The sequence below is a fragment of the Eutrema salsugineum genome, unplaced genomic scaffold, assembly GCF_000478725.1.
Source record: "Eutrema salsugineum unplaced genomic scaffold, Eutsalg1_0 scaffold_9, whole genome shotgun sequence".
Lineage (NCBI taxonomy): Eukaryota > Viridiplantae > Streptophyta > Magnoliopsida > Brassicales > Brassicaceae > Eutrema > Eutrema salsugineum.
In genome coordinates, this window is record NW_006256342.1 from 4,429,259 (window position 1) to 4,452,161 (window position 22,903).

At 38.0% G+C, this 22,903-nt stretch overlaps 6 protein-coding genes across 8 annotated transcripts; 3 read left to right on the forward strand and 3 right to left on the reverse strand.

The window, feature by feature from the left end:
• Nucleotides 1–935: 935 nt before the first annotated feature.
• LOC18008074 lies at nt 936–3,538 on the reverse strand. Of its 2 annotated transcripts, XM_006390817.2 has the most exons (9): nt 3,405–3,538; nt 2,615–2,966; nt 2,493–2,526; nt 2,060–2,272; nt 1,900–1,989; nt 1,749–1,814; nt 1,568–1,659; nt 1,441–1,488; nt 936–1,246 (listed from the first exon to the last, which is right to left on the reverse strand). In XM_006390817.2, exons 2-9 carry the CDS (start codon nt 2,935–2,937, stop codon nt 1,141–1,143), a joined length of 972 nt encoding a protein of 323 aa, XP_006390879.1. In that variant the 5' UTR covers nt 2,938–2,966; nt 3,405–3,538; the 3' UTR covers nt 936–1,140. The 2 variants fall into 2 exon arrangements, with proteins under 2 accessions (XP_006390879.1, XP_024007714.1); XM_024151946.1 differs by lacking the exon at nt 3,405–3,538 and having other exon boundaries at nt 2,615–3,302.
• A 2,230-nt stretch (nt 3,539–5,768) lies between these two features.
• LOC18007829 (phenolic glucoside malonyltransferase 2) lies at nt 5,769–7,729 on the forward strand. Its single transcript, XM_006390818.2, has 2 exons — nt 5,769–7,303; nt 7,443–7,729. Exon 1 carries the CDS (start codon nt 5,964–5,966, stop codon nt 7,266–7,268), a length of 1,305 nt encoding a protein of 434 aa, XP_006390880.1. The 5' UTR covers nt 5,769–5,963; the 3' UTR covers nt 7,269–7,303; nt 7,443–7,729.
• A 799-nt stretch (nt 7,730–8,528) lies between these two features.
• Nucleotides 8,529–10,703, forward strand: LOC18008066 (probable polygalacturonase At1g80170). The gene is made up of 9 exons (XM_006390819.2): nt 8,529–8,780; nt 8,886–9,014; nt 9,136–9,306; nt 9,395–9,415; nt 9,499–9,706; nt 9,799–9,880; nt 9,956–10,064; nt 10,155–10,271; nt 10,365–10,703. Exons 1-9 carry the CDS (start codon nt 8,529–8,531, stop codon nt 10,677–10,679), a joined length of 1,404 nt encoding a protein of 467 aa, XP_006390881.1. The 3' UTR covers nt 10,680–10,703.
• Nucleotides 10,704–10,825: 122 nt separating this feature from the next.
• On the reverse strand, nt 10,826–12,246 carry LOC18008060 (protein MITOFERRINLIKE 1, chloroplastic). The gene has a single exon (XM_006390820.2). The coding sequence runs from the start codon at nt 12,232–12,234 to the stop codon at nt 11,008–11,010; it is 1,227 nt and encodes a 408-aa protein (XP_006390882.1). The 5' UTR covers nt 12,235–12,246; the 3' UTR covers nt 10,826–11,007.
• Nucleotides 12,247–12,478: 232 nt separating this feature from the next.
• Nucleotides 12,479–17,561, reverse strand: LOC18008075 (PH, RCC1 and FYVE domains-containing protein 1). Its single transcript, XM_006390821.2, has 9 exons — nt 17,048–17,561; nt 16,555–16,641; nt 16,299–16,388; nt 16,108–16,194; nt 15,909–16,025; nt 13,687–15,777; nt 13,413–13,559; nt 12,884–13,317; nt 12,479–12,793 (listed from the first exon to the last, which is right to left on the reverse strand). Exons 1-9 carry the CDS (start codon nt 17,093–17,095, stop codon nt 12,670–12,672), a joined length of 3,225 nt encoding a protein of 1,074 aa, XP_006390883.2. The 5' UTR covers nt 17,096–17,561; the 3' UTR covers nt 12,479–12,669.
• A 3,230-nt stretch (nt 17,562–20,791) lies between these two features.
• Nucleotides 20,792–22,863, forward strand: LOC18008057 (ADP-ribosylation factor 2-B). Of its 2 annotated transcripts, none has more exons than XM_024160161.1 (7): nt 20,792–20,937; nt 21,501–21,657; nt 21,730–21,800; nt 21,932–22,051; nt 22,177–22,295; nt 22,387–22,468; nt 22,567–22,863. In XM_024160161.1, the coding sequence occupies exons 2-7, from the start codon at nt 21,510–21,512 to the stop codon at nt 22,570–22,572; spliced, it is 546 nt and encodes a 181-aa protein (XP_024015929.1). In that variant the 5' UTR covers nt 20,792–20,937; nt 21,501–21,509; the 3' UTR covers nt 22,573–22,863. The 2 variants fall into 2 exon arrangements, with proteins under 2 accessions (XP_024015929.1, XP_024015968.1); XM_024160200.1 differs by having other exon boundaries at nt 20,793–20,937; nt 21,504–21,657.
• The last annotated feature ends 40 nt before the right edge of the window (nt 22,864–22,903 follow it).

The following is a 22,903-nucleotide window of genomic DNA, read 5'->3' on the forward strand; positions in this document are numbered from 1 at the left end:
TTAACCAAAGGGTGAACATGTACATCGAAGATGATTGATGGCCATTTTAAAAGATGAAATGGCTATTAAACATTAGAAAATAAAATTTCGACGTGTATGAAGACTCGATCGGGTTCAACAGCGAAAATGAAAATGGGCTCCTATCAGCCCTCTCACACAGCGAGTGTCACAGTGGACATTGTTTTCAAGTCAAAGCGGACAAATATGTTCTCTCGTTAGCCATATTTAGATAAAAATATAAAGTTTTGTTCTAATCTGAATAGTATATTTTTGTTATAATCTGAATAACATGATGCTTCTTTTAAAGTTGAAAAATAGTCCACCATACAAGATCTAAATATGATTAATTGGCGGTGGGGGAAAGACAAGATATGATTAATTACCTTATCAGGAAAAATAATATTCGTTATCTAATTCTAATTAAAATTGGATCTGTGGAACTTAGAGCATCTCCCTTTCAAATCTTGTCCAATATTATTATACTGTATCTCTAATCAAATTAAACAGAATCTTGACTTGTCCATTATTGTTGCTTTTGTTTTTGTTTTTGTTTGCGAAGCCGTGAATCAACAATAAAACTCAAAATCAGATTCGATAAACCTGAATCAATATATATCTAACTAATAGTTACCAGGCTTGAATTGCTCTTTTTTTAAATTGTTTTTGGCATTTTGCTTACTAAAATAATTTGTTCTTTCTAGGGAAATAAAAGCGACCATGCTGACTTTGATCCTTGATTAATATTGCTGGCTACTTAGCTATGGAAACGGTTGAAATTGGCGGTAAAAAAAAACAACAAATTTTTTAGATGGTTAGAAAACGGATTTAAACCGCCTTAAAATGAAACATAATTCGTTGCACACGATACGTGGGAGTTAGGACTTGAAACACAAAAACTTACCACCAAAAGAACATTTTTACGTGTTTTTAGCCCTCCAAAAAAAACATGGTGATTAGCTAAGTGATTTATATGTTCCTTCAAAAGGAATTATGAATGTAATATACAAAAAAATTGATACAGAAGGCAGGAGAAAACCTGTACGGCTGTATCTGTACATGAGACTATGTAATTTTTTACTTTGAAATCTGTTCAAGAATTGAGAGATACTATAACCATTCGAGTATATATGATCTTTGTTACTATGTTCCTTCTGAGAAACATCTTGAGAGCCACAGGTACTTCAACTTCACGATCAAAGCAAAGATTCCAAAGCATGGTACGTGCATCAACCCAACAGCAGCATACCTGCAACATCAATTAACATTACTATGTACTCTTAACTCCATTCAAGATCAATAATCATTTACATTGTCTACATCTCCAGAATCGAATGCAAATTTGGATAACCGGAAGTTGAGTTTGATCTCTACATTAATTTGGTGGCACAATTTCTCATAATCGATATAAGGAATGGGAGCCAATGAGTTTGTGTAGCGTACCATAAAGGGGCGTAGGGTGATGACAAATCCAAGAATGGGTATGGCCACCTGCACAAACAGATATCACATTTGTTATACTAATCTGTTCATAGAATAATGTAAAGCAGGATAAAACCATGACTGTTACCAGAAGGAGACACAAGCATGAACAATCCACTGAAATAGCACGAATATGCCGGTCCATACCACAAAGTACGAAATCCTAAACAACGGGAATCGCTGGATACATGGAAATCATCATCAAAGTCATCATCATCACTATAATCATCATCATCATGATTTTATGTTGGCTAAGCATAAAAACTAACCAGAGAGTTCAGGAAAGTTTCGCCAAGGAGGAAAACAGCATTGACCGAGTGCATAATCACAATGAACTGCGATATAAACGTTTGGTCAGAACTTAAGCATATATCAGAGACAACTTACAAACTGTGATAGTTTTTGCGGTTTTAAACTTACAAAGTCGAGATTGAAGTCTTTGGATGTGAGAAAAGGGTAGATAATGAACCAAAACACACCATCTGTAAGCAACACAGCTCCTGCACAAGTCTGCAATCCAATAACAATGTTCAGACACAGAGAACTTAACATGTCTGACATCAAAACCAGGAAGACTTACTTGGAAAAGAATCTGAAGTATGTAACCCAATGTAGTAGCCATCTGACGTGTAGACCTGTTGTGTCTCTCGTGTCTGTTTGAAGATTTAAACACATTCGAGTTTTCTCCATCCACGGGAGGCCTATACGAGCCTTGCTCTTCATCTAATGTACTGACTCCGTTCTGACAGTTCTCACCTGATCTAAATCCGTATATGGACACCAATGCTGCAACCTGCATTATATCAACTCCAATTCAAGTTCTTGAAAAACCGATTTTCTCAGGAAATGTTACTCATCAAACCCTCAGATTCCATACAGAAACACATCTAATCAAAGTTACTAATGAACTAGAAGACACATAGTTTATACAGAAAACTTGAATTGGAGTTGATATAATGCAGGTTGCAGATAAAGCATGTGCAGTACCATGAAAAGGTGAAGAAAAGCCATACCCCGAAGTAAATTGTGACCAATGTGAAAGTCCATCTGATAAAAAACAATCAACACAACACAACACTCATCAGAACAACTATGATGTAAGAAACCGTCTACACAATAATCAGGAGCTACTCACTGTGTGTAGAAGATGAAAATGCCTGCTCCATCAGCAATGGCATTACCAGAGATGAGTCCAAGAAGAACAACAAAACCGAAAACTCGGAAACCAAGCAACCAATTCGGATGAATCTTTTCCACACAAGTGTTCCAAGTTTCATCATCGTACACAGCTCCTAATAGCTCCTTTTGATCATCTCCTTCGCGTTTCCTGCGTATTCGAGGCCCTTCGTATTTCCAAATGAGGAAAGAAGACAGGAACAGCGAAGTTAAGACGAAGATGGCGCAGACGAAGAATCTCCAGTTTAGCCAGTAACTTGGTATGTTCGTCTCCGCAGACATTGTTGGTTGCCACGTATGCTCAGTTGAACCTGTCACGAAACTCGAGAGATCAATTCTGCTAAACACATTCTTCATCATCATCATCATCGTTTTCAAAAAAAAACTCTCTGTAAATTTTCTGAATTTCTGAGTTTTATGCTACTTCCGATTTGTGATTTCAAACTCTTAACAACAATCTGATAAACTCATGTCGAGAAAAAGTGAAGAAAAAGCAGAGGCGAGAAACGCATGATGAGACATCACGGATTTGAATTTATGGATTGTTTTGGTTTATTAGCATTAACAACAAAGGAAAAACGAGAGGGAGAGATTAAAAAAAGTTTAGAACATACATATAGCATTTCAAAGCAAAGACACAGATTCTTTACTTAACCACAAGCGAGACAAAAGAAAAACAAAGTAAAAACCAGAAGGAAAAAAAAAAAGAGATTAGACAAGAATCAGAAGAATATAAAGGAGATTGATACCTGTAGTATTGCTTTGCTTCTCTTCGGTATCAGATTCTGTGAGCGAAAACGGTGAATTTTTGGATTTGGAAAAAGGGAAAATTATGAAATTGGAATCTCATTGTTTTTTAATTGGAGAGTTTGTGGGAGATTTGGAATTGAGTTTGTAATTCTCACTCACCACTCCACACGTTTATTTTATTCGTCAGTCTTCCATTACTTTGGAGCCATTGATTCGCGCCAGTTAATCGAATCGGACGGTCGAAATAAAAGTGTCGAGAAAGCGGAAGACAGAAGTAGAAGTTACCTACCCGCTAAAGGCTTTATTACCTTTCAATGGGCTTTAGGCCCATAGCCCATAAGCGATATTGGAATCATGAGTTCGTTCTCAAGTTATTTGATTATGTGGGTAGTTTTGGCCATTCTTCTCTAGCATATCTCTCTCTGATCCTGTTGTTATAGATTTTTCTCCTGACATACTTGTGCCACCGTCAAACACAGCAAAAATAAACAAAAAGACGACGTTCCTAAACAATAGAATACCATTTCTCCATTATCGACAAACTATACTCAAACGTATCTTCAATTTGGTGTTTTGATTCGATTTAAAACATCTCATACCGGTTAGTTCCGTGTTAGCGTAATGCCTCTTCAACGATCTCACGTTACCTACATCTAATGGTAACAAAGAGACAAAACTATTGTTGGGAGAAGTTCACATGTGACCAAAGAGGAATAAGATTTCCTTTATTTATTTCATGATCTTCTTATTTAATGGAAACTAGTGAATTTTTCCGCCTCTTGCGCGAACTAATATAATTTTCAATTTGTTTTTTTTAAATCTAATATTATTTTAAATTTATTTGTTTTGTTTGTTAGATATCTTTGCATTTTAATGTTTTATTAAATTTCCCGTTTTATTAAATTTGAAAAACGGTTGTTGACAACTACAAAAGTAGAATGATATGTACATGATTTATATAAAGATATATAATATATGTTAATATTTTTTTAGAAAAACATTAGTATATGTTTACCTGATGACTCCATGAATTTTTAGTTAGAATGAAGAAGAATGAAGAAGTTAGACAATTTTAAAAGTTGTGAGAGAATTAGAAAAAAATAGTTGATATTTATACTAAATCATAAGAAATCGGAAACCGTATAAACATTAGCGATATTCCATTAGTTAGAGATGATTTTTTTTTTAGAAAAACGACATATTCTATTAGTTATATATATATATTCTATTAGTATATATATATATTTTTTAACTTTTTTGTTAGATTTTTTTGTTAAATTTTGATTTTTTTTTAAAACGACATTCAATTACTTTTTATATAGATTCTATTTTTTGTTTCTTTTAACATTTTTGTTAGATTTTTTCTAAATTTTGGAAACATAAAAAATGGTAATTACTAAAAGATATAGATTCCATTTTTGTGTTTTAAAAAAACGTTTTTTTGTGTTTTTTTAAAACGTTTTTATTAATTTTTTTTTCTAAATTTCGGTTTTATCAAATTTTTAAAACGGTTTGGTTGACTACAGAATTAAACATTAAACCATAATAATTTAGAACAGTTTGTTTTAAGTTTTTTTTACACATCATCAGTTAAGAACCAATAAAAAAATGACATGTAATTGTTAAATATGGTTAAACGGTCTTTTTACTGTCAAAACTCATTCTAAAGCTGACACGTAAGCGAAAAACTGTGAAACTTGGGCTCTGATTGGTAACCTGCGGAATGGCAGAATTGCGTTTTTAAACACAATTCCGCAGGTTTTTTGCCAATCAACAAAAATCTGCGTAATGAAAAAATATACACAAAAACGCAGTCTGCGTTTTTGCTTAACAAAAATACAAAGGAAAAGTCATTCCGCAGAAAAGCGACTTATAAGTCGCTTAATCTATTCTGCAAGATTTTTTTCTGTAATTCCGCAAAATTACCAATCAAAGCCTTGTTGTGAAACTCGTTGTGTGCGCGACAAATAAGTACACAAATAAGTATATATATTTTTTGTTTGTTTTTTCTTTCTAAAACTACAAAAAATTCTCCAGATTTATATCCGTTTAATATTTTTTTTGACCATACAAGTATCCAAAAAATCTATTTCACTAAAATTGCATCTTCTCTTGATCTCCATAGCACAACAAATATAAAAAATTTCTACTTGACTCAAAAAAATTTTCTTTTCTTTTAAGAAGACCAAAGCTCTTACTATTAACAACTAAAGAATGCAAGACAAAATATCTACTACAGTGAGTAAATACATAGTCATAACTTTGGTGTTTAGGTCTTACCAAAAAAAAATTTTCTTACCAAAAAAAACTTTGGTGTTTAGGTCAGAACAACCAAAAGTAGGTATATTTTGTTTTTGGTCGTCGAATAACCAGAAGTAGATATCTATAAGAAAAGAAAATTTAAGGTTTAAACTTTAAATATATAGAGCCCGCGTGTAGCGGCGCATGTAAGCCATAGTATATTCAAGTTTAATACTATTGTGTGATCCCATTCAATCTCCTTCTGTTTTTTCTTCGGCAATTTCGATCGATTTTCACCTTCTTCGTTGTCCTCACCAATGACACTACTCGTCGTCGAGGTTGCCCGAGTCACCCCCGCCGCCGACTCGGACTCAGTTCTAAACTCAACCAACTCGCTCACAATCCCGTTGACTTTCTTCGATTTACCATGGCTACTATTCCACCCAGTCAAACGAGTCTTCTTCTACAGACTCACCGAGTCGACTCGTGAGCATTTCCACTCCATCATCCTCCCCAAGCTCAAGCTCTCCCTTTCCCTCGTCCTCCGCAACTACCTCCCTCTCTCCGGCCGCATCACCTGGGACCAAACCGAACCCAAACCGAGCATCGTCGTCTCTCAAAACGACGCCGTTTCATTAACCATCGCCGAGACCGACGCTGATTTTACTCTTCTCTCCGGCTACGGACAGCGTCCAGTCTCCGAGTTAAACACTCTGCTACCGGAGTTACCGGTTTCCGATGACTCAGCTTCCGCCTTCTCTCTGCAAATCACGTTGTTCCCGAACCAAGGATTATCCATCGGCGTCGTAGCACACCACGCCGTTTTGGACGGGAAAACGTCAAGCATGTTTATCAAAGCTTGGGCTCACTTGTATAAACAAAACAGAGTCTTCTCTCTTCCGGAGAATCTAACTCCGTCTCTTGATCGATCATCGATCAGAGGTCTCACCGGACTCGATGAACAGATGATCCAGATCGTGAGATCTCTGAAAGGGAACGAAACAACCAACACGAGAAGCCTGAGCCCAATCCCCGCCGGAGAAGTCGATCACGACGACGCCGTTTTAGCCACGCTCGACTTGTCGACTTTCGTCATCGCCTACGCTTACGTGTGGACATGCGCCGTGAAGGCTCGAGGAGGAAACGGAGAGAGACCCGTGGGTTTTATTTTCGTCGGAGATTTCAGAGAGCGGTTGGATCCGCCGCTTCCGGCGACGTACTTCGGAAATTGCATGTTTCCGGCGGGTTGTTATAACCGTAAGGCGGCGGATTTCGCGGAGGAGAGAGGATTTGTTACGGCTGTTGAGATCCTCAGCGATTTGGTCAAAGGCTTGTTTTCACGAAAGATGGAGACGATCGCGGAAGGTTTCGCTGTTGGATTCGATTCTCAGGGAAAGAGCTCACAGTTCGGGTCGGTTGCCGGGTCGACCCGGTTGGGTGTATACGAGTCGGATTTCGGGTGGGGAAAGCCCGTTAAGGTTGATGTCATGTCCATTAAAGGAGAGGCAATCTCAATGGCAGAGAGACGTGAAGAATCAGGTGGCGTCGAGATCGGAATGTGCCTGAAGAAGAATGATATGGACATTGTTCTTACTTTGTTTAACAATGGTTTACAAAACTAAAACGCTACTTATATATAAAACAAAATTTCAATAAGGTAAGCTCGTAGAGTTGTTCTTTGTTTATCATAGAAGATATGAGTCGAATTTATGATATTCCCAAAGGCAAGTCGCTGTAATTATTGGGTCTTTTGGCTGCCTCTTGCGTTTTGATTATTGTTCGTTGCTACTTGCTAGGGTATGGTTGGGCAGAGGAAACCTTGTGGTACAAGAAATGTGTATTTGAGGGTATTGGACTCATCTTGGAATGGTTATCGAATGGCTGCTCTTCTTCGTCTTCTCTAGCATAAGTTCCAAGATTGTGTTCGCACATTTCTGTTTGTTTCTAATTGTAGAGTCCTTTTTTTCTGACCATAGTTGAGGAAATTTAGGATTTTGTGAGCTATTGTGAAGTTAACCTTTGCAACTAAGCAAGATTAGCGTCATATGTTTGGAGTAACATATAAGTAAGATGAGAGATTGATGTCCCAAATAAGATAGGTACTTATCTACAGAATAAAAACATACCATCACTCACAATCTATCTATCCACAACTTAATCAACAATCATTTTGGAATCACGTTAAAATCAATTTTGGTGCACAGGATTTTAAAACCCACTGCAAATTAAAAACTTGGACCTCTACATATACATTGTAGAGGCTCAGTTCAAACGTGATTTCAAACAAACAAATGATAAACAATATGATAAGACACTGGATACATTGCATCTGCTTAAAATTAAAGAAGAAAGAATCAATTTGCAAAGCTCGCACATTTTCTATAGATCTGCAATGATTTCTTCAGTTGCAAGGTTGGTCTAACAAACTCGTTGACCTATAGTACTCCTATATCTTTTTGTTATGGAACAACAACTGCAACTTGCTTTTCGTTTCTCCTACTTATTATTATGGTCCTAAAATGAAAAAAGCTTGACGTCAAAAGAGCAAAGCTTTCTGCGTCTTTCTTTCTTGTTTCGTCTTCTAGATCTCATGAGGGACCAAACATTCACAAATACGTTGACCATGAAAATCTGTGTAGACGTTTTGGAGTAAAGCAAAAAGAAGTGGAAAAGCACATTCCTTGTGCTTTAAGTTTAGATGTGTTGATAAACAAGGGCTTTCCTTCATTTACTTTTAAGCCAAGCCAATACAAAAACCCACAATTATCCCACTTAACTACTCCGCTTATAAGTTCAGAACTATCTATCCTCTCATTACAAATCAAAATCCATCTCATTACTTAACAATACAAACAGAAAAAAACGTTTTCTTGAAGCATAAGATGAATCAGCTCTTCACTGTTTCACTGTTGGCTCTGTTGATGGTAACTTCTTGTGGAGCTTCAGGAGAAACGCCGTATAGGGAGCTTGACATTCTTGGGGAGCTTGAGAACCTCGACGTGCCTCAGGATGATATTGATGATGATGTGGCGTTCTTTGACTTCTCTTCGATAACAAGCCAATTTTCTGGTAAGAACCTGGTGAATTTGGATAGCTTCGGTGCAGCTGGAGATGGAGTTTCTGATGATACTCAGGTGCGTTTGATTGACATCTTTTATGCTCGAATCTTATTAAAAATGCTGATGGAATAGACACACAAAAAACTCCAAATCCACACTTTTTGTTCTTCCTATAACCAGGCATTTACAAGCGCTTGGAAGATAGCCTGCTCTGCACCAAGATCCGTGTTACTGGTTCCACAAGGACGACACTACTTAGTAAATGCAACGAATTTTAATGGTCCATGTCAAGAAAATTTGATCGTTCAGGTTAATTTTTAACATTGTTCAACCTCTTGAATCTATGATTGATATATCTAAAAAAAAAAATATCGTAGATGTTAGCTATACACAATTTTGTCTTATTCCATTTTCTGAATGATTTCTATAGATTGATGGAACAATCGTGGCACCAGATGATCCTAGCGAATGGGACCCGAGATTCCAAAGGAATTGGCTCAGATTTTCAAAACTCCAAGGTGTTGTATTCCAAGGAAATGGAGTTATAGATGGTTCTGGTACCAAATGGTGGGCTGCTTCTTGCAAGAAGAACAAGTCTAACGTAACATCTTTTTCTACAACATAAATTGAAGTTTCTTCTTCAAGAGTACTAAAAATCTGACACATATCTTTCTTGTTTTCTCTTGTAGCCTTGCATAGGAGCACCTACGGTATGAAGTCTTTGCCCTTTTGTGTTCTTGGACCGTTAAGTTTCGGTTTGGTTATTATTATAACGAACACTTTGTATTCGCAGGCGGTAACTATAGATTCAAGTTCAGCTGTGTACGTGAGAGGCCTAACAATCCGGAACAGCCAGCAGATGCATTTGAGCATAGCTCGGTCAAATACAGTTCGGATCTCTAGAGTTATGGTCACATCTCCAGGAGACAGTCCCAATACTGATGGAATCCATATCACTGCATCGACTAATGTTGTAATCCAAGACTGCAAAATCAGCACAGGTCCACTTCTATTTATCTCAAAAATACTAATCTGCTATGATAGTACTAAACTCAAAATATTATAGCTGACCACTTTAAAAACTTAATAACAGGAGATGATTGCGTTTCAATTGTGAATGAAAGTGCGCGGATAAAGATGAAGAGGATCTATTGTGGACCAGGACATGGAATCAGGTAAACAGTCTCTAACCTACATAAGTTTCAAGTAATCAAGTTTATAATTCTTGGTTGCAATTTCTTGTTCTGCAGTATTGGAAGCCTTGGAAGAGGAAACTCGACAGCAACCGTCACAGCAATTGTGTTGGACACTGCTTTTCTAAAGAACACAACTAATGGTCTAAGAATCAAGACATGGCAGGTTAAATCTCAATTCTTGATCCTTGCTTGATCTTGTACCACTTTACTTTCTGAGAGCTTCAGGACTTAGAAACGATAATCTTCAAAACAGGGTGGTAATGGTTACGTTAAGGGTGTGCGTTTTGAGAACGTCGAGATGCAGGACGTTGCAAATCCGATTATAATCGATCAATTCTACTGTGACTCGCCATCAACTTGTCAAAACCAGGTTTGTTCTTCACAAAACCATTGACTCAAGATATGCTCAATAAACCTCAAGAAAGATATTAATCAAGGGTCTTTTCTTTTCCTTGTTTTGCAGACATCAGCGGTTCACATCACCGAGGTAATGTATAGAAACATAACCGGAACCACAAAGAGCGCAAAAGCCATCAAATTCGCGTGCAGTGACGCAGTACCTTGCAGCCACATTGTCCTCAACAATGTCAATTTGGAGGGCAAAGACAAAACAGTAGAAGCATATTGTAACTCTGCTGAAGGGTTTGGTTATGGAGTGGTTCATCCCTCTGCGGATTGTCTGGATTCACATGACAACAAGAGCATAGACCAAACTCAGTATTTCACAGAAAGTGTTATTGTCGGAGAAGAAAGTGAAAATGCTCATGACGAGCTTTGAAGTGATCGGATTTTGACGGTCGTTGTAGTGAGAGTTGTTTGTACACGTTATATAGTTGTACACATTCATCTTAGCAAATGACATATACACACATTAGCTTGAATGAAGCAAATACTATGAGATTGACAATCATTTGTAGTATTTGATATACAGTCTATTTGTATTGAAAAGGAATGCTTACTTGGTAGCTTGATCTTTTGAAGTGATTTACTTTCTGAAATTGTCTGAGAAACAAACAAGCCACATACATAAAGCTCAATGCTTTATTGAGAAACAAGAATAAGCTCTCTATCTCTGTGTTCATCTAAAACCATATCAAAACCAAAACTCAGGAATCAGAATCAACAGTAGCTACAGAATCTTGTTTCCTCTTCAAATATTCATTCAAGATGGTAAGCCTCGCAGTCTCGAATGCAAAATACCCGATGGCCGAGAAACAAGCGCTATGAACAACTCGAGGCCCCATGCCTCGTGTAAAACCGACCCAACCTTCCTCTTTCAGTATCTGCTTCACCGTCCCAGCCACACCGGTGTACATAGCAGCACCAAGCTCATTCACTGCCTCCACCTGAATCTGTGTCATGAGCCTCGTCTTCACCACATCTAATGGCGTAGTTATCGAAGCAGATATAGCACCAGCCAATGCGCCACAACAAACGCTCTGCAACGGCTCAAGATTGTTCTGCTTCGTTTTCTCCAAGACCGCAGCTTTCAGGTATTCAAACGACGAGTAACTTAACACACCTGCCGGTAAATTCCTCAACAATGTTGCAGAGTAACCAGCATAAAGCCCCAAGATTCCATCTTTCTCAAGAATATTAAGCAAAACTTGGTAAGATCTTCCGCTAGCTCCAGCTTGCATTCTCTGTGTGATGAGCTCTTTTGGGACCATTATAGCCGATGAGATTATGTTTCCCATGGCGCCAGCAGTTGGTGGGATGAGAACCGGAGGGAACCCCATGGATTTGGAGAGGAGAGACTTACCAAACTCGCAGGTGCCGAAGTAGACGGCGGAGGAAAACGTTGAGCCGACGATCACGGCGGAGACGCCGCTGTAGAAACCTAGAATCCCTTTGGATTGAAAAGTCTTTGCTATGGCGTCGAAGCTGCTACTGTACACCTGAGACGCGCCTTTGGTCTGGAGCTTTGTTTTGATTGTGTCCAATGGGAGAAGACAAACGTATGTGAACGCGCCGGCGATTCCACCGGCTCCTGCTCCGATTAGCGCACGTTCGAAGACGGAGAGATGCTTCATAAGCGTCTGAATCTTTGGACTGCTTCGTGATGCAGGTTTGATCCATTTCAGAAAATCCGGTCTGGAATCCGAGACTGACGCAGATGCAAATGGTGGGCTAAACAATACGGATCTTCCTAAACTTGCAGTGGATTCTGAGAATTTCGGCGACTTTCGAGAGAGTTTGGTTTTGGTTGGGATTTGGACGGAGGAGGTGAGATTGGAGAAATGAGTGAAGAGAGAATTGAATTCGTTAGGAACAAGGCAGTGATTGAGATTCGGAGACCGGAGGCCAAGAGTTTCGGAGAGTCTTGCTTCCATGGCTGATTTGGGGAAGTTGATGGAAGGCGAAGGAGACGACGACGATGATGATGATGATACTCAAGAAAGTGGAACTGATCGCTGTGTAGTAAAGAGAAAGCTAAACGGCATGAAGTTGACTAAAGCATACTTAGAAAACTGAGCGCAGTGTGGAAGATAAAAATCTAAACGGCATGCAGTTGAGAGAGAGACGAAGGATAAGATTGATGAAGATACCAGAGTGAAGAAGTAAAACATCATGTAATGTAAGTTTAACTTACGATTTCCACATTAAAATAGTTATCATCAGGTTTGAGTCGATTAGTTAAACAAAAAAAAAAAAACATCAAACTCACGACAAACTCTTTGTCAATAACACGATAGATTCTCTATATACTCTGCAAAATAAAAGTTAAACTGCTACCTATGCTTTTGCGTTCGCTGTTGTTTTTTAGTTCATGTCTGGAATTGAGATTGCACACTTGATCTATCCGTACCGCGAATGTTGTACTTCTCGTAAACTCTCTCACGATTCTCTGACCACCATGCCTCTGCTTGTTGCTCCCTGAATCTTCTCCGGCTACAAACAAACCACATTGGTGTTATCAAATCTTGATCTCTAGGAATGCATTGGAGACAAGAAGTGTAAAGAGATTCTAATAAATGTTACCTAAAGCGGACACGTTTGAGATCTCTGGTTCCATCACCTAGGGCCAGTAGTGTTATATAGACACCTGGTTCATACTGTTCGATCCACTCCGCCTCCACTTGAGAAGCATTTGATGTTGCTGCTGAGCTTCTTGAGTTTCGGCCATCTTCTGAGAAACCATTACTGATTCTAACCCCGTCGCTTTGAAGCTCGTCTCTTCCGGTGCTTGCGTCTGTGTTTCTTGGCGACTGCGAGTTTCGCCAGAGTCCATTCATTGAACGTGAGGGCAGAGCCAAAGGCGATGCAAGAGAGGTGTCGCTCATTGAATCAGATCGTGATGCACGTTGTCCATTAAAGTGAAATCCGTTTTGCTCAAACCCGTTCAGCAGATTAGCAGTCCGTGTGCTCTCAGCTTCGTAAGCACCTGGTGGTAACAGCTTAACTATATCCTTTAGCTGAAAAAAAAAGATTAAGCGAGGAATCAGAGAATTGTCAAATACAAAAACGGTTAAGAGAACTATTATATAAGAGAGAGTACTCAAGCCAAAACCTGTGCTGTAAGAGATTTTATAACTTCTTTTGCAGCTTCAGATTTTGCGGACTCCTCTGACGCCAGTTTCATTGCTTCTTGTACTTTCTTCACAGATTTCTGAACTTCAAAGTCTTGGACCTCACACCTGTGCCTCAGGCTCTCGACCTGAACAACATCCAAGATTCTTTTTTAAAAACTAGACCATGAGAGTTTGTGGAAACAGTGTCGGATAAATGAATTGAGGAAGCAATGGAGTTCGATATATGTAGAGTAAAGATTAAAGGGATCGAACCTGGGCACGCAATTTGACCATTTCCTGATTCATAAGCTCATTTGTCTTCTTCAAACTCTCAGTTATACTTGTTGAAAAACCAAGTCCAACCGTCGAAGGAATGGGAGTGACTGAACGAGGAGGACTAGATCTCCTTGAGAAAGGTGACACAGACCTTGAGCTTGCTCCAGATGGAGTTACGGCTGGTTTTGGTGGCCCACGCCGTAACTCGGCCACATTACTAAAAGCATCCTTAAGCTGCAGTAGAGGTGTTTGAGAAGTGCGGACAAGAGAGAATGTGTCCCCCTTCTTTCCTTGTCTAGCTGCCCTGTTATCTAGCTGCTTGATCAAATCTATCTTTGACGGTATTCCAGATTTAGCCAATCTTAGCTCAGCTTTATCCAATCTGTCCTTGTTCTCACCGGAAAGGCGTGGCATGACATTCTTCCTGCTATCAATACTAGCTTCTGATAGTTTACTCAGTTTAATATAACATGAATCGCAGACACGGTAAGGCTTTCCTGGATTAGGAGCCATAGCAGCTTTAAGTGATTTCTTGGAACTGCATGAATGGCAATGGACAAGTCCACAGTTGTAACAATTGTGACTTTTTCGTGTGAATCCAAAAGCCTGCCTACAAGCTGAACATTGAGATTGCTCAGTACCAGAAACCCATTTATGAAGACATATTGCTGCTGTAAAGTTTGAACCACAAGCAACATATTTTACATGTCTCTCTTTCAAAGCTTCAACAAGAGTGGGTGCGTTACGGTCCTCCATATCTCCATGGCCTAACCTCCCATTGGCACCCTTGCCCCATGTAAACACTTCATTACGAGATGTTAAAACTGCTACATGATAAGCTCCGCATGTTACTTCTTCGACACAATCATTAGTTAGTTTATCCTCTACTAAGCAAGGAAGCTTCCCATCAGCAGTGGGATTCCCTAGTTGACCATAGACTGTACTACCCATCGTGAAAACTTTTCCCGACGTGGTCAATCCAACTGTTAAACTATGTCCACATGCAACTTTGTGAAAGCTGTGGTCGATTAGGGCTGATACACATGTCGGTTTAAGCCGAGGCTCTTTATCTCCATGACCAAGACGGTTCTTGTCACCATCACCCCATGTGAACAGCTTTCCTGAAGGTATACTTGAACTTGACTGAGTTGCAATGACCTCTACTACTGCAGCAGCATGCCATACACCACATGCAACGGCAATAGTCCTCAAACCAGATAAAGATTCGACTTCTCTCGGGTAAAATACAGTTTCCCTGTCACCATGACCTAAAACACCAAATGTCCCATCTCCAAAAGTGAAAAGATGTCCAGTTGATGTTATCAAAGCAGTGTGCCACGGTCCACAGGACACGGAAGCAATGCGAAGACCTTCAAGAGGACCTGATATTCTCTTAGGTATCCAGTGACTTACATCAGTACCATGGCCAAGAAGTCCTGCATTGTGTGTTCCATCACCCCATGTGTAAATCTCTCCAGTCATTGTAACAGCGCATGTATGGAACTCACCACAGGCAACAAAATCAACACTAGAAACAGGTAGAGACTCAATAAGCTGTGGCCCTGTAACATCTTTCCCCATTCCATGCCCAAGACGTCCTCCAGATTCTTCACCCCATGTAAATACTTCACCTTGCCTAGATACTAGAGCAGCATGCTTAACACCACATGCTATTTGGTGGACATCCAAAACAACATTAGATTCCAATGGCCTTGGAACCAGAACATCAGACTTTGAACCAACACAACTAGCATTCTTATCAGCCCCAACTTTGACAACATTATCACATAGCACTTCACCCCATATATAAACATCACCTAGAGCTTCACAATCACCTGGAGCAGAACCATGACTTGAGGTGCTTTGAGCACTAGAGACACTAACCCGGAACACGTCCGATCCAGGCCCACGTACTAACATATTTGGGCTCTCTGATGCCACATGTGACCTTTCAGAACTGACAGAGTTCTCAGTTCTAGAAGTCTTCGAAAAAGTAGTTGAACTGTAAGGAGTGTCAACAATGTTGAAATCTCGAGAAGCACAAACCGAGCTGTTGGTAGGACTGCTTAATGTCAAGTCTCGACTGTCCTGAAAATGATGAAGACGAAACAATACAAACTTTAGGAAAATCTAAATGAGACTAATTTTGAGAAGAGAGAGATCCATTTGCAACATCAATATTGATGAATCCGTCAGGTTTAGGCATACTTATTACTTACAGCAATAGAGAGGCCACCGTCACTCCAGCCGTCAATTTTAGAGCGGCCACCCTGACCAGATATCAAAGCTTTTAGGCCTGCAATCCACACCTCTGCCTCAACTTTTTCCTTGCAAATCTGAAAAGAAAGCAACCTATTCAGTTACAGAGGCAGACAAATACAAACTGATGAGAATAGCAACTAAGTTTCATTCACCAACCACGTCAAGAGTCCGCTTCTTGTTGGAGTATATGAGAGAAAAAGATAAATAATCCTTTTCAGGGCGAAGGTAACGTTGGAAAACAGCCTGATATTATAAACATGATCAAAGTCAATAATATTTTACTAACAAAAGATTGCCTTTGTATGCTGCTGCATCGAAACAGAAACTGAAATTTTAAGAGACGTTACAGTTCTTTGTCCTGGAACAATCTTAGATACAGTTGCTAACTTCAGACGTTTTTCTCCACCATTTGAAATCCAGATCAAAGAGGTCTCATCCTGCAAATGACATGTCCAAAGTTGGTAAGCTATCAACAACAAAAATCAGGGTTCAAAGATGGCTTTTTCATATCTCAACACCAAAACTGCACAAGAAAGTAGCAAGAAAGAGCTCCAGTCTTCACCGATAACCAAATGTATTCATGTCTTTTTAAAGCATACTCACATTGGAGAGTCTAAACGGACAAAACTTAGGCTTCCCTTTCCGACCATATTTTAAGAGTTGAGCACCTTTCTTCAAAGCAATTAGAGCCTGCAAAAGATAGGGAAATGGCTTTTGAAGATCTAGGTGAGAAAAAACAAGTCCTTTAAGTGGATATCAAAATAACACGTAAGAGTGTTTTCCTCCCCTTTTATCATCCAAGGAAAGAGATTTTTTTGTTCATTAAAACAGATCACATCATCATTGGATCTCTTTTTCCTCAAAATGTTTTTTAAACCCTTGAAGAAACAGAATTTCAAGTGCAAAAATATCAACCAATAGAGGATTCATGATTATTTTCATCTCCTAGACTACAAATTCATGTAATTTTCATCTATCAGCATTCAAAAAGCAAAATTAGGAATCACATATCCCAGAAGCAACAAAACGAAGATCTTGTGTTCATCAATACATAAACATTTATAAAGCTCAGGGCAAGCAGAGAGAGAGAGAGTACCTGCTCGATGTCACGCTCGACATTACCGTAGCTCACAAGATCTGCCATTCCATGAGAGAGAGGTTTTAACAAAATGAAGCAACCCTCTCCGATCGCAAAACGGAGCACCGTTCATCCTAAGCAAACAAGACTACGTGAAGTCTCCGCCGTTCTAACCATCAAATTCCGCGCTAACTCTCCAAAACCCACCTCCAATTTTTCTTCTTTTTTTTTGGGTATATCAGATTTTCTTGCGAAAAGAAATGGTGAGATTATCTGAAGAATTTCGAACCCTAGCTTCGGAGTTGGGAAATTCCGATGAATTGCTGCTCCGAGAATCAAGGGTAAAGCTTCACTGTTTCAGCTGGTATCGGCTTTTCGTGCTCTTGCAAATGTAAGTTTCCCAGTAAACTTGAAAATTTTCGCCGGAGGAGAGACCGGAGAAGGAGAAGATGGCCGGAGACACCGGAGAAAGATAGAGAAAGAGAGATAAAGAGCGCGAGAATGAAATCAACTTCCTCAAAACCGGCAACGAAGCTAGTCTTTGCCGTGGAAATCTAAGTATGGACATAGTCTTTAGTTGAAAAGTAAATTAATAACAAAATCATCTTATTAAATATTGTATTAGATTATTTTCCACGCTTTGGCTCTGATTAGTAATTTGCAGAATGGTGGAATTGCATTTTACGCAGGTTTTTTTGTCAATTAATAAAAATTCGCGAATACACACAATAATGCAGACTACATTTTTGCTTAACAAAAATATAAAGGAAAAATCATCCTATAGAAAAGCGACTTATAAGTTGCTTAATCTATTCCGCAAGATTTTTTCCGCAATTCCACTGTTCCGCAAAGTTACCAATCAAAACCTATATTTATTTTTTATGTTACCACATCTTCTCGGAAGTTATAGATTCTCTTTCAAAGTGAAATATCATTTGAATCTTTTCTTTTGTACAAATTATTTTTTAGTGAAAAAAAATAATACACAAAAAGGGTTAGACTTTAAAACTCGATATTGTAGAAGTTTTTTTAGTGGAAATTTTTATTATTTAGATATTAACCAAATCGAGATATATAGACCATCAAAATTTATACCATTCGTATTGTTTCTTAATGTTCTGAAAGCTATCTCTTTATTATAATTCTTTGATTGCACATTTTCACAGATACTGTAGTATCTTATCACAATTGGAATTGTGTCCTTCGAATTGCATTGCTTTATTGTAATTCTTTGTTCGTCTTTTGCTAATATTAGTTGATTAGTAATTTACAAAGCAGTTTTAATTTTAATCGTAGCGGTTGATAGTTACCAATTGAACCTGAAATTAGAGGAAGTCACGAAGCGGTGACTTAAGAAGAAATGATTAAAGATCTACAAAAATGGAAGTCACGATGAGCTTGAAAAATGAAGTACTAATACTTGTTTATCTTGAAGAACAAAAAAACAAAAGGTAGTTGTCTGTTTCTTTCCCATTGGTGCTAAGGTCTCCTCTCTTTCTCACTTTTATATAAGACCGTCTGCTGATTTACAATATAGTTTTTATTTTATTTATCCTAAACAATTTACAATTTATAATATAATTAGGCATTCCTATAGAGTTTTCATGGTAAATAAAAACTAAAGAGCGATTAGAAAATTAGTGTACTAATTAAGGTTAAAAATGCGTGAACTACAGGTTATAGCAGTTTCATCTAAGCAAAACAAAACAAAATTTAAGGTGTGAATTTTTTAGCAAAAAAAAAGAGATGTGAATTAATATTTAACCTATTTTAAGGAAAATAAAAAATTGACATATATTTTAACGAGCAAAGAGCAAAGAAAATTTTCTAAAAGCTGACATTGTTAAAGAGTTAATGGAAAACAAAACACAATCTTTTTATCACTTGGTTTTATTTTATTTTGTAACTTTAGATAAAAAAAAACATCCCAAATATTAATTATTATAAATCATTTGACATGGCCTCCATTTACTATAGATTTATCAAAGTTCAGAACGAACCGATTCAAATGCTCAATGATTCTTTTTCTTGCTGCTTTTAAGCTTTAATTGTGAAACAAGTTCGTCAAACTAATTCATAAATGGACTGCATAAAGAGGCTTTTGAGAATGAAAACAATGGTGGGAGGTGTTATAGTAAGACACGAGATAATAATAGTTCAATTGGTAAAAACAAAACTTGGTGATTCTAGGTGGAACAGAACTCTATGCTAGACTCCGACGTAGTAGTTGCAATGTATTTTGATGGATTTATGCATGACATTAGTTATCTCGCTAGTCACTCAAAACAGAAGGTTTCTTATTTTGAAATTGATAAAGAACCATAATATTATGCAATTGCTGTACTTAAGATGTGTTGGAGGCTGAATGAGTCTTGCAAGTCATAAAATTTTATAAGATCAAATGTTATTGCAAATGCATATGTGTGTTCTGCTATAGAATTTAGGGTGTTGAGCTTCTAAGGAAATGAACTATCAGAAAATGATATATGAGATTTCGATTTGGGCTAAGACGGGTTTAATACTTAATACGATAGAGTTGCTTGAAAAGCAAAATTATAGAAAAGAAAAACCAATAGGCTTATTATGAATTTAAAAGCTTCACCAGGTTTCAAGATCTCTAATAATTGATTTCTCAATAGGTAATTAGGTAGTAAATAATCTAGTGTATTGTTATGAATCATACAATTCTACTGCAACTCCCCCATCAACTTTTCAAAACTAGGTTTCTTTTTCACAAAACCAATGACTTAAGATTAGCTCAAGAAATCTCAAGAAAGAAAGAAATTAATCTTTAGTCATTTTTTCTCCCTTTCTTTTGCAGATATAGACGGTTCACATAATCGAGATAATCTGAAACACAACTGGAACCACAAAAAGCACAATAGTCAGTCACATTGTCCTCGACAATGTCAATTTGGAAGGCAAAAACAGAAAAATAGAAGCATAACGACAAGGGCTTTGACCAACCTCAGTATTTGGCAAAACTGTTAATTCTGTTATGGTCGGAGAATAAAAAACTGAAATTGCTCATGATGAGTTTTAAGGTAATCGAATTTTGACAGTTGTTGTGTGTGTGTGTGTGTTTTTTTTTTTTTTAATATATGTAATGTTTATATTCGTAGTCGTGCGCTTTCATCTTAGAAACTGACATATTTAGGCTATAGCCTATAATTGAAGTAGATACATCATACATGCAGATTACAACTACAAGTCACCGGAATGGAGAAACTAACGTACCAAACTAAAATCAAGCTGAAATCTTAAACCCAATCGGTTTTTATGATATATTGGTTGGTTTTATTATTTTAAAACTGAATATTTTGAAACCTACGTTAAACCAAACTAGAAATTGTCAAACGGAATATAGAAATTGAAACCGAAATCAGATTGTTTACTCATCCGTGTGAATCTATGATCACCAAAAAACTGGAAGATGATAGAAAATACATAAGAAAATAAATAAATATAGATCGTTAGTTATGACTTGGCACTTTCCTATTGGCCACACAACATCAACAAACAACGTATACTTGTACATTTCGCAGGAGATGCAGTAGCACCTAAGGAAAGAGCTATTGTTCACGTGTCAGATTTTAATTGGCTTGATAGGAGGAAGGCCTTGACGAGCGACGAACACCTGCACTCGGTCATAGAAGATTCGAAAAGGGTAATTTCGTAACTCCAATGGCATTTTTTTGTAAATTGGCGTGAAAAGCGACGTACAAGCCGGTACCCTTTAGCCTTATAAAATTCCTCTTCCCACTTTTGCATCTCGGCGTCGTCGCGCATTTAGCGTTTCTCCTAAGCTTCTCTCTCTCTCTCTCTCTCTCTCGTTCAAATTTCTTTTCGGGTCTCCGTTTCTTCGCGGTTTCTTTCTCTCTCAGATCTATCGGGTATTTTCTTCAGAGGTACGCTTTTCGATCTGGATCTGTGCTCATGCATTCTCAATTTTATGCTATTCGCTTAGATCTGTATGTGATTTGCTGCTGATTCATTTCCACGGCGTGTCCATTTTGAATTTCGATGGTTGGGGATAGAATTCCATTGAGTTTGATGCGATCATCTATGAAGAAGAATGCGATTAGATTTCAATATATATATATATATAAACATATGTCCAGGATTCTTATACGATCTGACATTCAGCATTCAAGACAGTGTGGATCTGTTGAAATTCAATTTGCTTCCAGCTTTATTCCCGTCGTAATTGTTTCCGATAGCTTCAGAGACGTTAACGATCTGATCTGTTCAGAGAGATCACGAAGTCTGGGGACGTTTTCAATCTCTGTTTGAATCTGCCTGATCTCGCTAATTTTTATGTTCCTTATAATTAGAGTGAATTGATCTCGTGAATTGGCTTTATAGATGCATAATCTAAGGTTTTATGTTAGTAACGATGATTGAAATCGCGTGATATAGAATGTGAATGAGGTTTTGACACTCTTCTATCTGCTTCGTTGTGGTTGGACAGTAGAGCAAGATGGGGTTGAGTTTCGCCAAGCTATTTAGCCGGCTTTTTGCCAAGAAGGAGATGCGAATTCTGATGGTTGGTCTTGATGCTGCTGGTAAGACCACTATTCTGTACAAGCTCAAGCTCGGAGAGATAGTCACCACCATCCCCACTATTGGTAAGCTTCACACCATAATCGGTTACTTCCATGGGATTCTTGGATTAGTGATAAACTGAAAACGATCAACAGGTTTCAATGTGGAAACTGTGGAGTACAAGAACATCAGTTTCACTGTGTGGGATGTCGGGGGTCAGGACAAGGTATGATATCACTTCTTTGTGCATCACAATCTGAGGATTCTTATCTGATTGTGTCTTACATAACTGTAGAAGGGTAGTCTCTCTCTGCTACTTCTTTTAACCAAATAAACTAACTTTTTGCTTGTATCCAGATCCGTCCTTTGTGGAGGCACTACTTCCAGAACACTCAGGGTCTTATCTTCGTCGTGGACAGCAACGACAGAGACAGAGTAGTTGAGGCTAGAGATGAACTCCACAGGATGCTGAATGAGGTCCATTTCGATTGCTAGCTATCGAATTCCTTTAAGACATAATGATTTGTAGAGTGTTTTTCATTTCTTCATACCCATGCAGAAAGTCATATACTTACCAACTCTATTACTGGTTTTCTTTGCAGGACGAGCTGCGTGATGCTGTGTTGCTTGTGTTTGCCAACAAGCAAGATCTTCCAAATGCGATGAATGCAGCTGAAATCACAGATAAGCTTGGCCTTCACTCCCTCCGTCAGCGTCACTGGTAAATAAACATCCCAACAAGTCTCGAAAATCAAAACATTTCTTTTGTACTAAGTGTATGCCTTTCTTTTTTTTTTTTTTGCAATCTACAGGTACATTCAGAGCACATGCGCCACTTCTGGTGAAGGGCTCTACGAAGGTCTGGACTGGCTGTCCAACAACATCGCCGGCAAGGTATAACACAAGTTTCAAAAACACAATTTAATAACAAAAAATTTCTTTATTTCCTGCGATGTCTAAATTTTTTCCTTCGTATTGCTTGTGGTGTGAAGGCGTGATGAAGTAAAAACTGCATTGCATCGAGATGATTCTGCCTGCTGTGTGTTGGGAATTTTTCTGGATGCAAGAGAAGACTATAAATATTATCTGAATGTGAATGTTTTGATTGTGCAAGTAGATGTCTTGTACCTAAATCTTACTAGAAAGAACCCCTTTTAAATAGTTTTCATGTATTTTAAATTTGAAGAAACCTGGATTGATAATTGTGTTATTGCTTTCTTTGTTTTTTGCGTATTCATTATGAAGAACATAAATTCTAGAGTTGTGTTCAATATTTGAAATTTCTCATATCATTACTTGTCGTCCGTTGGCTGTAAACTTATTAAACAA